We start from the raw sequence: 11,220 nt of genomic DNA, 5'->3' as shown, positions 1-11,220 counted from the left end.
TTTTCAGAGAAAAATTTGAGGAGTAACAAGTATTTAATCCAAAAAAAATAGTGTGTGCTGTTGTTTAAAGAAAATGATGACTGCACCACATCTCGATATTATTCGAGGTTCCTACTTCCTACATGTGCAGCACTCCAGCTGTTGGAATTAAGTTGATAACATTATAGAATAGTGCAATGCACGTAGTACCGCGTCTGCCTACCAATACCCATGTAAATTCAAGCATATATGCTTCCATTTCCTTTTATATATAAACACAAACACCCCACCAGCCCTAATGCAATCCACAAACAGAAAGAAGTAGAAACACAAGAGCATAAACAAGCATGTCTTCCTTCAAAGCTTACGGCAAAGTCAGTGAATCCGACCAAGCCAAGCTTGATGCTCGTCGCAAGACTTGCAGGAGAGTCGCCATCATATCCATTTCCTCCATAGTTCTTGTCTGCGTCGTAGTTGCCGCCGTGGTTGGAACCGCTACTCATAACTCCAAAAAAGGTGACGACAATGGCAAAGGTACGCTTTCCGCTTCCGTCAAAGCCGTTTGTGACGTGACATTGTACCAGGACTCGTGTTATTCTAGTCTTGGTCCTATTGTCAACTCCAGCAATTTTAAGCCTGAGGATTTGTTCAAGTTGTCAATTCAAGTGGCAATTACTGAACTGTCCAAAGCTGCTACTCAAATTTCCGATCAAGGGCTTTTCAAAGGTACTGTCACGGACAAATTGTCTGTGGCAGCTTTGAAAAACTGTGGCGAGCTTCTGAGTCTTGCCTTGGATCATCTCAACGAGTCGTTGTCCGGGGATGGTTCCTTGGTCGAAGTGGTTGAAGATCTTAAAACATGGTTGAGCTCTGCAGGAACTTTCCAGCAGTCATGTGTAGATGGGTTTGAGGATGCAAAAGGAGATCTAAAAGCTACCATTGAAAAGTATCTCAAGACTTCTACTGAACTAACTAGTAACAGCCTTGCCATTGTCTCTTGGATTTCGAAAGTAGCCAACTCTGTGAAGCTAAGGCGGTTGCTGAGTCACGATGGTGCCGCAGCTAGCCATGGCATGCCGGAGTGGCTGCACCAGACAGACCGCAGGCTAATTGAAAGTTCAGATTTGAGGAAGAAGGCCAACATTGTTGTGGCCAAAGATGGGAGTGGCAAGTACAAGACAGTAGGTGCTGCACTGAAGGCTGTGCCGGACAAAAGCAAGAAGAGAACAGTCATCTACGTGAAGAAGGGTGTTTATTTCGAGAATGTTCGAGTGGAGAAGTCCAAGTGGAATGTTGTGGTGGTCGGCGATGGAATGACTTCAACTATTGTGTCTGCCAGCCTCAACGTTGTGGATGGAACTCCCACCTTTTCCAGTGCAACATTCGGTAAGTTAATTTCCGAGACTCATTCTCCTATAACAAGTATTCATTACATTCACTAGATACTTAAATTTATTTCTAAAGGAAAAAAAATAGAAAATGGACCACATTCATTTTCACTGAACACATCAGTTGATTACAAAATCTAATGATACTCGACCAAGTACGTACATGTCATCTCTCACATCATTTGGTCAATATATAATCACTCTAGGATTACTTGTTTTACAGATAACTTAAACTCTTGATTCTCTGATCTTTGTTTATTAAAGATGCAATCAGTGTTTCAAAACAAACAAAAAACAGATGCGATCAGTATAACTGATTGGAATAGAGTTTGTTATTTGCACCATGTGTTTAGCAATTAACATGCATCATCAACAATGCAATGACACCTTATTCAATAGTGCCATCTGATTTTGATTTTTGGCCTTGTGTGCAGCGGTATTTGGTAAGGGATTTGTCGCCAGAGACATTGGAATTCGTAACACAGCCGGAGCGGCCAAGCACCAGGCGGTGGCACTAATGTCGAGTGCTGACCAAACGGTGTTCTACAGATGCCACATTGATGCTTTCCAGGACTCGCTCTACGTTCATGCCAATCGCCAATTCTACCGAGAATGCAACATTTACGGAACAGTTGATTTCATTTTCGGAAACTCAGCAGTAGTCCTCCAAAACTGTAAGGTGTTCCCCAAGGTACCAATGGTTGGCCAGCAGAACACAATCACGGCACAAGGCAAAATCGACCCCAACCAAAACACGGGAATCGCATTTCAGAACTGCACCATTTCGCCTTTTGGAGACTTGTCTTCGGTTAAGACTTACCTCGGGAGACCTTGGAAGAATTACTCCACAACAGTGTACATGCAAACATTCATGGGAAGCTTGATTCACCCTGATGGATGGTTGCCATGGGTAGGCACAACAGCACCTGACTCCATTTTTTACTCCGAATTTCAGAATTTCGGACCTGGTTCTGTGACAAAGAATAGAGTTAAGTGGAAGGGCTTGAAAACAATAACCAGCAAAGTGGCCGGCAAATTTACCGTGCACTCATTTCTTGAAGGAACCAATTGGATCTCCGATGCAAGTGTTCCCTATAAATCCAACCTCTGACCATTTGGTGGTCTTCATGAACAGGATTGTTTATTTGTTCTTTCTTTTTTCCTTTTCCTTTATGATCATATATGATCACTGTTTTGTTTCGCTTCCTATACTTTTACAGTTTTACGTACCCATTTTTTGGCAGTTGTCAATGAAATCACAAATATGAAAGACGAGTTATATAATTATGAACCCTGTACGCTTGTTCCTCTCGCATGGAAGGGGAGTGATTACATTTTGGGACCAACAGTCTTTGAAATGTTAATTATTGTTTATGTGTGACATTAATATTATGACACCAGGTTGATATCCTGCACACTTAATTACTAAAAGCTCAAGTGGAGTGTGAGCAGTGGCATACCCAAAAATCCTATCAAGGAGGGTTAAGAATATAATCAAAATAGCTTAGTATATATCTTTAGATATAAAAGAATTGAATTTTCATAGTAAATAATAAATGATAATTTTATGGCTTTTTCATATGTTTGCCTTTTGCGGCTTCAATCCATTGGAATTTGGATAATTTACTAAAACGTGAACAACAAAATAATAATGAAGAGTCATAAAATTTGGAAAGAGGTAGAAGCATCAATAAAGACTTTACGTGAAATTAACTAGAAACATCACATAATTCCAACATAAAAGCTGAAGTCAGAAGGGTCAATTGACCCTCTTTGACCACCCCTAGCTCTTGTCTTGAGTGTGAGTAAACTAAAGGCTCAAATCTCTACTAATGTTATAAGAAAACAAAACAATAAATAACTGAGAGATTATTCAGAGCACCGCCATGCACTTGCACCAACATAAATGAATGGTTAGATTGCATTAAATACACTTTTTGTTTATTAAAAATAAAGTTGATAATAAATATCAAGGGTTGAGATTATTTTATAAGTGTTGGGTCACTTACACCGTCGGTGCATAGAATAATTTCCATAAATAACTAGTATTATAGTGGCATTACTGGAAAAATAAGGTTACATTTAATTAGAATGATGGTCACAAATACCTTTCATTAAGGTTAATATAAATCAAAAACAGAACAAAGAAAAAAGAAATTGCTAAATACAGAGTTCCAAGGCAATAAATTTAAGACCAACAAGTCTTTAATTACAGAGTTCCACTAAATGCAACTAATGAACAAATTTTTAATTTTTTTTAATTTTTTTTAATAGAATACTTCAGTTAATTCCCAATTAAACCTGGAGAGAAGGGTATATCTGTGTCAGGCAACCAAGTGTCCCCCAATGTGAAGTTGAGCACTGTAAAATTGAGAGCTTGTGTAGCGTTCATGAGACTGTAACCAGGCCAATGTACTCTCATACTAGTATTAGCTCCAGGTCCATGATTCTCAAACTCACCATAATATAAGGTGTCTAATCCAACAGTCCCATTCCATTCCAACCACCCAACAGCACTGATCAGAGGGCCAATATAAGACTGCATGATCACAGTCCTAGAGTACACCTTCCAAGGCCTTCCCAAAAAATTTAGAGTTGAGTTCAAGTCCATTGCCAAGTCTGGTGCAGCTTGAATAGTGCAGTTGTGGATTGAGATTCCCGTGTTTTGATTCGGGTCAGTTCGTCCCTGTGCAGTGAATGCGTTTTTCTGGTTCGGCATGGGTTTTCGGGCGTACAAGTTGCAACTCTGGAAGACGGCAGCAGCATTGCCGAAGATGAAGTCTACAGTTCCGTATATGTCACATTCTTTGTAGAATTGCCTTAGAGAATGTGCATATAGAGTGTCTTGATACCCTTCGAAACTGCATCTATAAAATGTAGAGAAGTCTGCATTGTTTCTTACAGCCACTGCTTGGTGCTTTTCTGGACCTGCGGTGTTCTTGAAGGTAACATCTATGGCCACAAATCGCTCTCCCGAAACAGCTGCAACATAATTGTTAAAATTATATATCTAAATCTCCATTGTTCAGATTTGTCAATTTGTTATACGAGCTAGTTAACCACATTATGCGGTTTATAGCTTATAGGTCGGATATTGGTAATTAGAAAAACGAAAGTAGTAGCTAGCCAGGTAGGCATGTATGTACCACTTACCAAAGGTTGAGGAATTGAAAGTAGTCCAGCCATCGACAAAATTGTGTTTTCCAGTAATGATAGTCTTATTAATTCCATCTCCGAGCAGCATTATGTTCTTCTTATATTTGGGGACGACAACATATTCCTTATAGTGCCCTTTTCTTGCATAGATTACAAAATATCCATCTTCTGGCTCTGTGTTGTTAGGTGCAAACTCAATGGCAGCTCCAATGGAAGTGAAGTTGTCCGTACCATTTGGACTCACAATGACAGTGTCATTAACTATAATGCCACTGCTCTCCATTTCCTCCAGAATTCTCTCACCCCTCGAATTTTTTGAAGAACTCTTCCTTAGACCCTGCAAGATCATAGTCATTCATTTTTCGATCTTCCTCATATATCATTTGCTTTTTCTTTTTTTTGGGTGAGAGTATATAACTTGCACATGCCATATATAATTTTATTTTTTTTGGTAAAAACATATTTATACTATTATTAAGAGAAGAGACCTTGTTAATTAAAACTGAAAATTTTGACAGATTTAACCTGGAAAGATTAAAAAACTTTGAGAAAAAATAAATTAGAAGAGTAAATATGACAATTGTAAAATAGATTTTTATAAGAAAATTAAAAATAAATGATCCCACAACCCCTATTTTTCTCTCTCACTATTTTTTATCTGCAATAATTATTTTATTTCATTTATTTTAAAAAAAAAAAAAAAAAAACTATTACACATGTAGAGTATGTATGAAGAAGGCTAGTATTATTTATTTTTTCTTGATATTGTATAATATTCTAAAAACGTAAACTCATAATTAAGATTAAAAAAATATATAATACAATTCATTAAAATGTGGAAATGTCTTTCATGCCATGTCTAAGTCACATGGGATTACTTCTATTCTATACCATGTTATTGTGTTGAACCACTAATCAAAACTATTGGTCAAATAGTTTTAATTCCACTTTGATAACAATGAAAAACAAAAGGGGTGAAATTGTTATCTTGAAGAGTATTTTATTTTTTAATTTTTTTGATCAAGGTGAGGTAGTGAGACATCTCGATCAGTTACGTTAGCGAGTTAATAACACACCCACCCACCTAATTAGTATAAAGATCGAGGTCCATGAAAGTATCTCAAAAAAATTAGACTAATCTCCCACCACAGGCGCACACGTACCTGAAAAACGTTCAAACCTGCTGGCCACAAACTCGTTAAAGTTTATATTCAAATGCTAAGACATGAAGTTTCATGCTAGGCCGCTCAACCAACCTTAACTCATATACCCACACTCATTAGTAATTAATCTAACAGTGTAACATGGTACGGTCTATAAATTTTTACTCATGGTGAAATGTCATTGATTGACCGTCAAGAAATGGGTACAAATGAATATAGTTAGGTTATGAGTTACATATGACGGGTGGTGCCGTGCTTTAGTTGGTGACAGTGAGGACTGAGGATAAGGGAAAGGCCATGCTGACCTGATGTGAACGGTAGAACCGTAGAAATGCCTCTCTCTCTCTCTCTCTCTCTCTCTCTCTCTCTCTATATATATATATATATATATATATGCACATGTCATGACCTCAATTAAGTGGCCAGCTGTCCCAACCACTTGTATCTCACACCACATCAAACAATTATTGATAGGTTTGACTTTCCTTATTATTCACATTACGTAGTTGACTCATCACTCAGTATTCAGATCTGAATTTACACATACATGGTCACACGAAACTAAGAATGTTTAATTAATCTAAGATCTTGGTGGACCGCACGCACCTTCTAATTAATCTACCATCTAATCTAGTATGTATCTATCATCCACATTCCCTTCCTATCTAATTCTGATGTAAACCTCATGGGCATAATCATGGACGTGCCACTCTTCCGGTTTAAGAATTAAGATCATAATTAATTACTACTTCAAAAAGACATTTAGGCAACTTTTTATCTTTGTGGACCGGGTCAATTTTTTTTTTTACCATCTCATTACGTGTCGACAGGTCGAACTAAGTTCACACGGCTTCAGTTCAACTCTCAGTTTTATAGAGGAAGGAAAGCAAAAACTATTGTCTACTATCAAAATAGCAAAGAAAGAAATATACAAAATTTGGACGAGCGAAAAAGTAAATCGAAGTCCTGCTTAAAAAAGACTCCAACAAAAAAATCTTCACATATGCTAGTAATTCTTGATGAATTTTTTTTTTTGGATATAATTCTTGATGAATTTTTGTTTGTGCTATATAATCCTCCTTTACTGGATTTCCCTCCTAAATTTCTAATTATTAATTACGCTTCGCTGCCTTAAAATTTCATATAGTTGCATATGGATGAGTGTATGACAGTATGATGCAAATTTAAACAAAACTATATAATTTTTTAAAATTTTTCTACAAAGCTAGTTATATAGGCGCCTCAGCTACCAAATGGTCCAGATATGCTACAGAGTTTCCAATTAAATAATACCACGTACTATGCAAGATTTAGGTAAGAGGGCTCTGGTGAAAAAGCAAGCACACGTACCTCGATGAATGTTTCAAGTGGCTCCCGGATTTTGTGACCCTCATGAGAAACAAAGCCGTTTCGTTTCTTATGCTTCTTGAGGTTTCGAGCCAAAGAATGAGTGACCAACCCAAGCGATACACTGTAGAGCTGCGTGGCATTGGACAAGGCTACCGACACGGGACTCGTGCTAGTGTCGACAATGCTGCTCTTGGCCACAACCAGCCCATCGTAGCAGGTCTGCTGGTTTGTCACTATCCCACTCAGTAGAGTCTGCACCTTGTCCACCATCTCCTGGTTAAGCAGCTCGGCCGACTTGAGCTCCGTCGAGATGGCCTCCAAGTAGTCGACGTTCAGATCCGACAACTGCTGGCAGTCCTTGAAAGCGTTGGCCTCGGCGTCGGTCATGGAGGAGGAGCGTTTGTTGTGGTGGAGGAATTGGTCGAGGGCTTTAGAGAGTCTTTGTGCCTTTTTGAGGCATTGCTTGATGGAGAACTTGCCGTAGTTGTAGGGGTCGGAGGGGGATGATCTGATGGTGGAGAGAATCGAACGGCAGAGCTTGGGGTAGAGGGTGGACTTGCACGCGGCGGAAGCAGAGGAGGAGGGTGCTGGTGGCAACTCAGCTTCGGCCGAGAAAAAGAATAGAAGAGGAACAACAAGGAGGAGGAACAGCGGCAAGGATTGTGGTAGTCTCGGCATCGTTTATGAATCGGTGGCTTTTGGGGGGCTCTATGAGTATTGTGTTGTGGTTAATGCATGGTGGATTTATGGGGGGTGTTGGGGGATAGATGGATGCGCGTGAAGTGAAGAAGAATATTATTATTATTATTATGAGCAGAGTGGCGGAAATGGGGTTGGGTGTGTCGGTTTCATCGGTCGCTATTAATGCAGAAATATGGTATGGCAGCTGGGAACGTGCTACTCGTACTTCGTTAGTTCAATGCATTATCATTTCACTCTACTGTATCAACCTGTTGCTGCATGTTTCAGATCAAGGAAAAAAACAAAAGTTGCTGCATGTTATATTCCTCGCCTGGCCCCGTACATTATCGTGTTGGGTATATTGATGAAATAGGAGAATGAATAAAAGTATATTGATAGAATGAGAAAAATATGGAGAAAAATAAAATAGAAGAATAATTTTGAGATACGACTTGAGTCGTTTCATTAAAGTATAGTTTGTCCTCACTCAATGAATTTGCTAAAAAGGTTTTTGGCAAATCACTTCCAGGCAGTGGCGGAATCAGGATCCAAAATCTGTCTAGGCTAATCAGCAATCAGTTAAATTAGATTAATTTCTCTATAATCTATATATATATTTTTTTGGTACAATGACGATAGCTCACACAGCTTTCTATACAATGACAATAGTCCCATAAGAAACCAAGCAGTATCAGTAGAGGTATTGAGAGTAAGTAATTCATTCCACAATTCAAGCTGTTTTTCCTTTTGAGGATACATTTATAAAAATGTAATATACCAGCGATCAGCAATTTTTAGGATTAGAGAAGCAAAAAAATGAATATAATGAGGATGTTCAAGAACAACTGAAATATTATAATTTATTTCATTCCAAAGTAATGTCAAGCCACCACATTGCCCATCCGCTGGAATACAACAAGCATTACCAAAAGGAAGCTTAGAAACTAGCTTATCTGAAGCATCCCTATCGAGTCTAGTATCCATTAAATAGAAAACATCAAGAGCAACTAAAGAAGATAGAAAGGTTGCTTGAGGGACAAAACCTGACCGTGAACAACCACGGAAATTCCAACTTAGGATTTTCATTCTAAACTATTGAAAGAAGAAGGTTCTGCATTGGATTCTTTAATAGAGTCTCTGCCTCGTTTACAAGGACTTATGAAGAAAGATCCAAAATAAGGAGTCACATAATCTTGACTAGAGGTATGTAAATTTATGCTAGAGTTGAATCGGGAAAAACAAGTACACCATAAGCCTAAGCTTGTAATATGCAGATTAACAAAATTAAGAACAAACACTCAAACAGAGAGCCAATAAAATTAACTGAGCAAAAGTAAATGACAAACCTAGCCTTCACGAACATTAATTGATAATTATCCAAGCTGAAAGAGAGAGCACAGTGACCAATTGTATAGGTAAGAACTTGAACCCAACTCACCGTCATAAGTAAAACCCAATTGAAGGCAATGGGGCATCTACAATCCTCAAAGCCAAAGAGGCGCAGAGCCATCAAAGAGTAGAAATAACCTCAACCAAATGGATATCGAAGAGATTCTCTGGACCAGTGTTGCGTCTGATTCCAAAAACCCCAATTTTCCGTTGTTGTCATGCCATATTGTCTTGGTCTCCTCCGCAAAAAAACTGATGATCGAGAGATTTATGATTTGGTTCTTCAAATTGATAATCTCTAAGATAGAATTGATTGAAACCCGGCCAAGGATCTTTCCATTTGATCACCAAAGCTACCCAGAATACATATACTTAGGGGTTTTTGGGTCAAATTCTTGTCTAGGCTGCAGCCCAGATAGCCTACCATGTGGTTCCGCGCCTGCTTCCAGGATACAACAAATAGGAAATGGAGAAAATGAAAATTGAAGAACAACTTTAGGGTATGACTTGAGTCGTTTCCTTAAAGTGTTATTAGCCTCCACTCAATGAGTTCTTGAAAAACTACTTTCAGAATACAACAAAATTTTGGAATCTTTGATATAGCATAATCGAAGAATTCCCTTAGAATATATTAGAAGAAAATTGTATGATTATAAGAGAAGAAGAGGGAGAAGAGAGGAGTCCATTGAATGATTTGATATTGAAACTTGCGGCATGTGCTGTTGTTTATATAGAGATTAAGAGGTGCTAAAGGCACCAATAGGGTCAAAACTTTTCTTCACCGGACAAAATGATACCCAACTTTCAAAAGTGATCAAAATGATACCTAAATTTTTAAAAGTGATCAAAATGATACCTAAATTTTTAAAAACAAATCAACTTGATACCCAACTTTCAAAAGTGATCAAAATGATACCTAAAGTTTTAAAAACAAATCAATTTGATACCTCGGTTTAATTTTTTGTAACTTTTTGTTAAAATTGATCACGTGTGGTGCAGTATTTTATGGGGTTATAATAATATTTTACACAAAAAACTATTTTTCAATTATTTTTATTTTACTTTGTTAATTCTCTTCTTCTTCTTCTATCTCTGCCTCTCTCTCTCTTCCCATTTTTCTTTGTTTCTTTAGAAGTTGGGAAACATCCGAACTTTATTTGTTTCTACGATTGATGGTAGAATTGAAATTGAATGGAAGATTTTTTTTTTAATTCTATAGAAGAAGAAGATTGGGTTATAGATGATTGATGGCCCTCTGACCACAAATCACTTCAATTTTTGTGCTTGATTTTGCATTTGATTTAACAAAGAAGTTAAAAAAAAAGGGCTAAATACTGACTACTACGTAGTTTGGATCCAAAATCAATTCAATCTCTAAACTTCTAATTTCATTAAGAACACCCTTGCACTTTCAATTTTGAACTAATAGGTCCAATTTGTTAGTCTTCAGACAATTGAGTCATTTAACTTATTGACGTGGCTCATATATGGCCTATGTTTTATGATGTGGTGTTGAGGTGGCCTGCATAGTCAATTTTGGAGTGAGTCATACGTACTATTAGAAATCTATTAAATAAATAGTTTTTCAACAAATAATCCAACTATAACTTGAACTCATAACAGAATATTAATGAATTGGACCTATTAGATCAAAATTGAAAATACAGGGGTGTTTTTATTGAAATTAGAAGTCCAGGGACTGAATTGATTTTGGACCTAAACCACAGAGTAGTAACTAGTATTTAGTCCTAAAAAATAAACTGAGGTATCAAATTGATTTGTTTTTAAAACTTTAGGTATCATTTTGATCACTTTTGAAAGTTGGGTATCAAGTTGATTTGTTTTTAAAAATTTAGGTATCATTTTGATCACTTTTAAAAATTTAGGTATCATTTTGATCACTTTTGAAAGTTGGGTATCATTTTGTCCGGTGAAGAAAAGTTTTGACCCCAGTGGTGGGTTTTACTCTAAACATAATTGATAAAAGGCATGTACCTTTTCATAATATTATATTGTCTGTTCATTAATTATAATCAGAGATTATGTATAGAAGAATGCTAGCAACCTTCCCCTCCAACCTTCCATTTTCTACCTTCTCCATTCATTTCTCGCCA

The 11,220-nt window shown here is 37.3% G+C and overlaps 2 protein-coding genes across 2 annotated transcripts; one reads left to right on the top strand and one right to left on the bottom strand.

Annotated features, from left to right (window-relative positions):
- The first annotated feature begins 308 nt into the window (after window positions 1–308).
- LOC112182401 (probable pectinesterase/pectinesterase inhibitor 46) lies at window positions 309–2,502 on the top strand. The gene is made up of 2 exons (XM_024320890.2): window positions 309–1,365; window positions 1,802–2,502. Exons 1-2 carry the CDS (start codon window positions 327–329, stop codon window positions 2,476–2,478), a joined length of 1,716 nt encoding a protein of 571 aa, XP_024176658.1. The 5' UTR covers window positions 309–326; the 3' UTR covers window positions 2,479–2,502.
- Window positions 2,503–3,532: 1,030 nt separating this feature from the next.
- Window positions 3,533–7,808, bottom strand: LOC112179251 (probable pectinesterase/pectinesterase inhibitor 25). Its single transcript, XM_024317616.2, has 3 exons — window positions 7,037–7,808; window positions 4,521–4,860; window positions 3,533–4,349 (listed from the first exon to the last, which is right to left on the bottom strand). The coding sequence occupies exons 1-3, from the start codon at window positions 7,712–7,714 to the stop codon at window positions 3,652–3,654; spliced, it is 1,716 nt and encodes a 571-aa protein (XP_024173384.1). The 5' UTR covers window positions 7,715–7,808; the 3' UTR covers window positions 3,533–3,651.
- Window positions 7,809–11,220: the final 3,412 nt, after the last annotated feature.

Source organism: Rosa chinensis, chromosome 1, assembly GCF_002994745.2.
Source record: "Rosa chinensis cultivar Old Blush chromosome 1, RchiOBHm-V2, whole genome shotgun sequence".
NCBI lineage: Eukaryota > Viridiplantae > Streptophyta > Magnoliopsida > Rosales > Rosaceae > Rosa > Rosa chinensis.
The sequence above is the reverse complement of the archived record's forward strand: the minus strand, read 5'-3'. Positions and strand labels throughout refer to the sequence as shown.

Bases quoted from the DNA above. Each gene is read 5' to 3' on its own strand.
- LOC112179251 (XM_024317616.2), bottom strand. From the start codon at position 7,714: ATGCCGAGACTACCACAATCCTTGCCGCTGTTCCTCCTCCTTGTTGTT. The intron at 4,861-7,036 runs GTACGTGTGCTT...ATGATCTTGCAG, and splicing joins CACTTGAAACATTCATCGAG to GGTCTAAGGAAGAGTTCTTC. The intron at 4,350-4,520 runs GTAAGTGGTACA...ATTATGTTGCAG, and splicing joins TTTCAATTCCTCAACCTTTG to CTGTTTCGGGAGAGCGATTT.
- LOC112182401 (XM_024320890.2), top strand. From the start codon at position 327: ATGTCTTCCTTCAAAGCTTACGGCAAAGTCAGTGAATCCGACCAAGCC. The intron at 1,366-1,801 runs GTAAGTTAATTT...CCTTGTGTGCAG, and splicing joins CTTTTCCAGTGCAACATTCG to CGGTATTTGGTAAGGGATTT.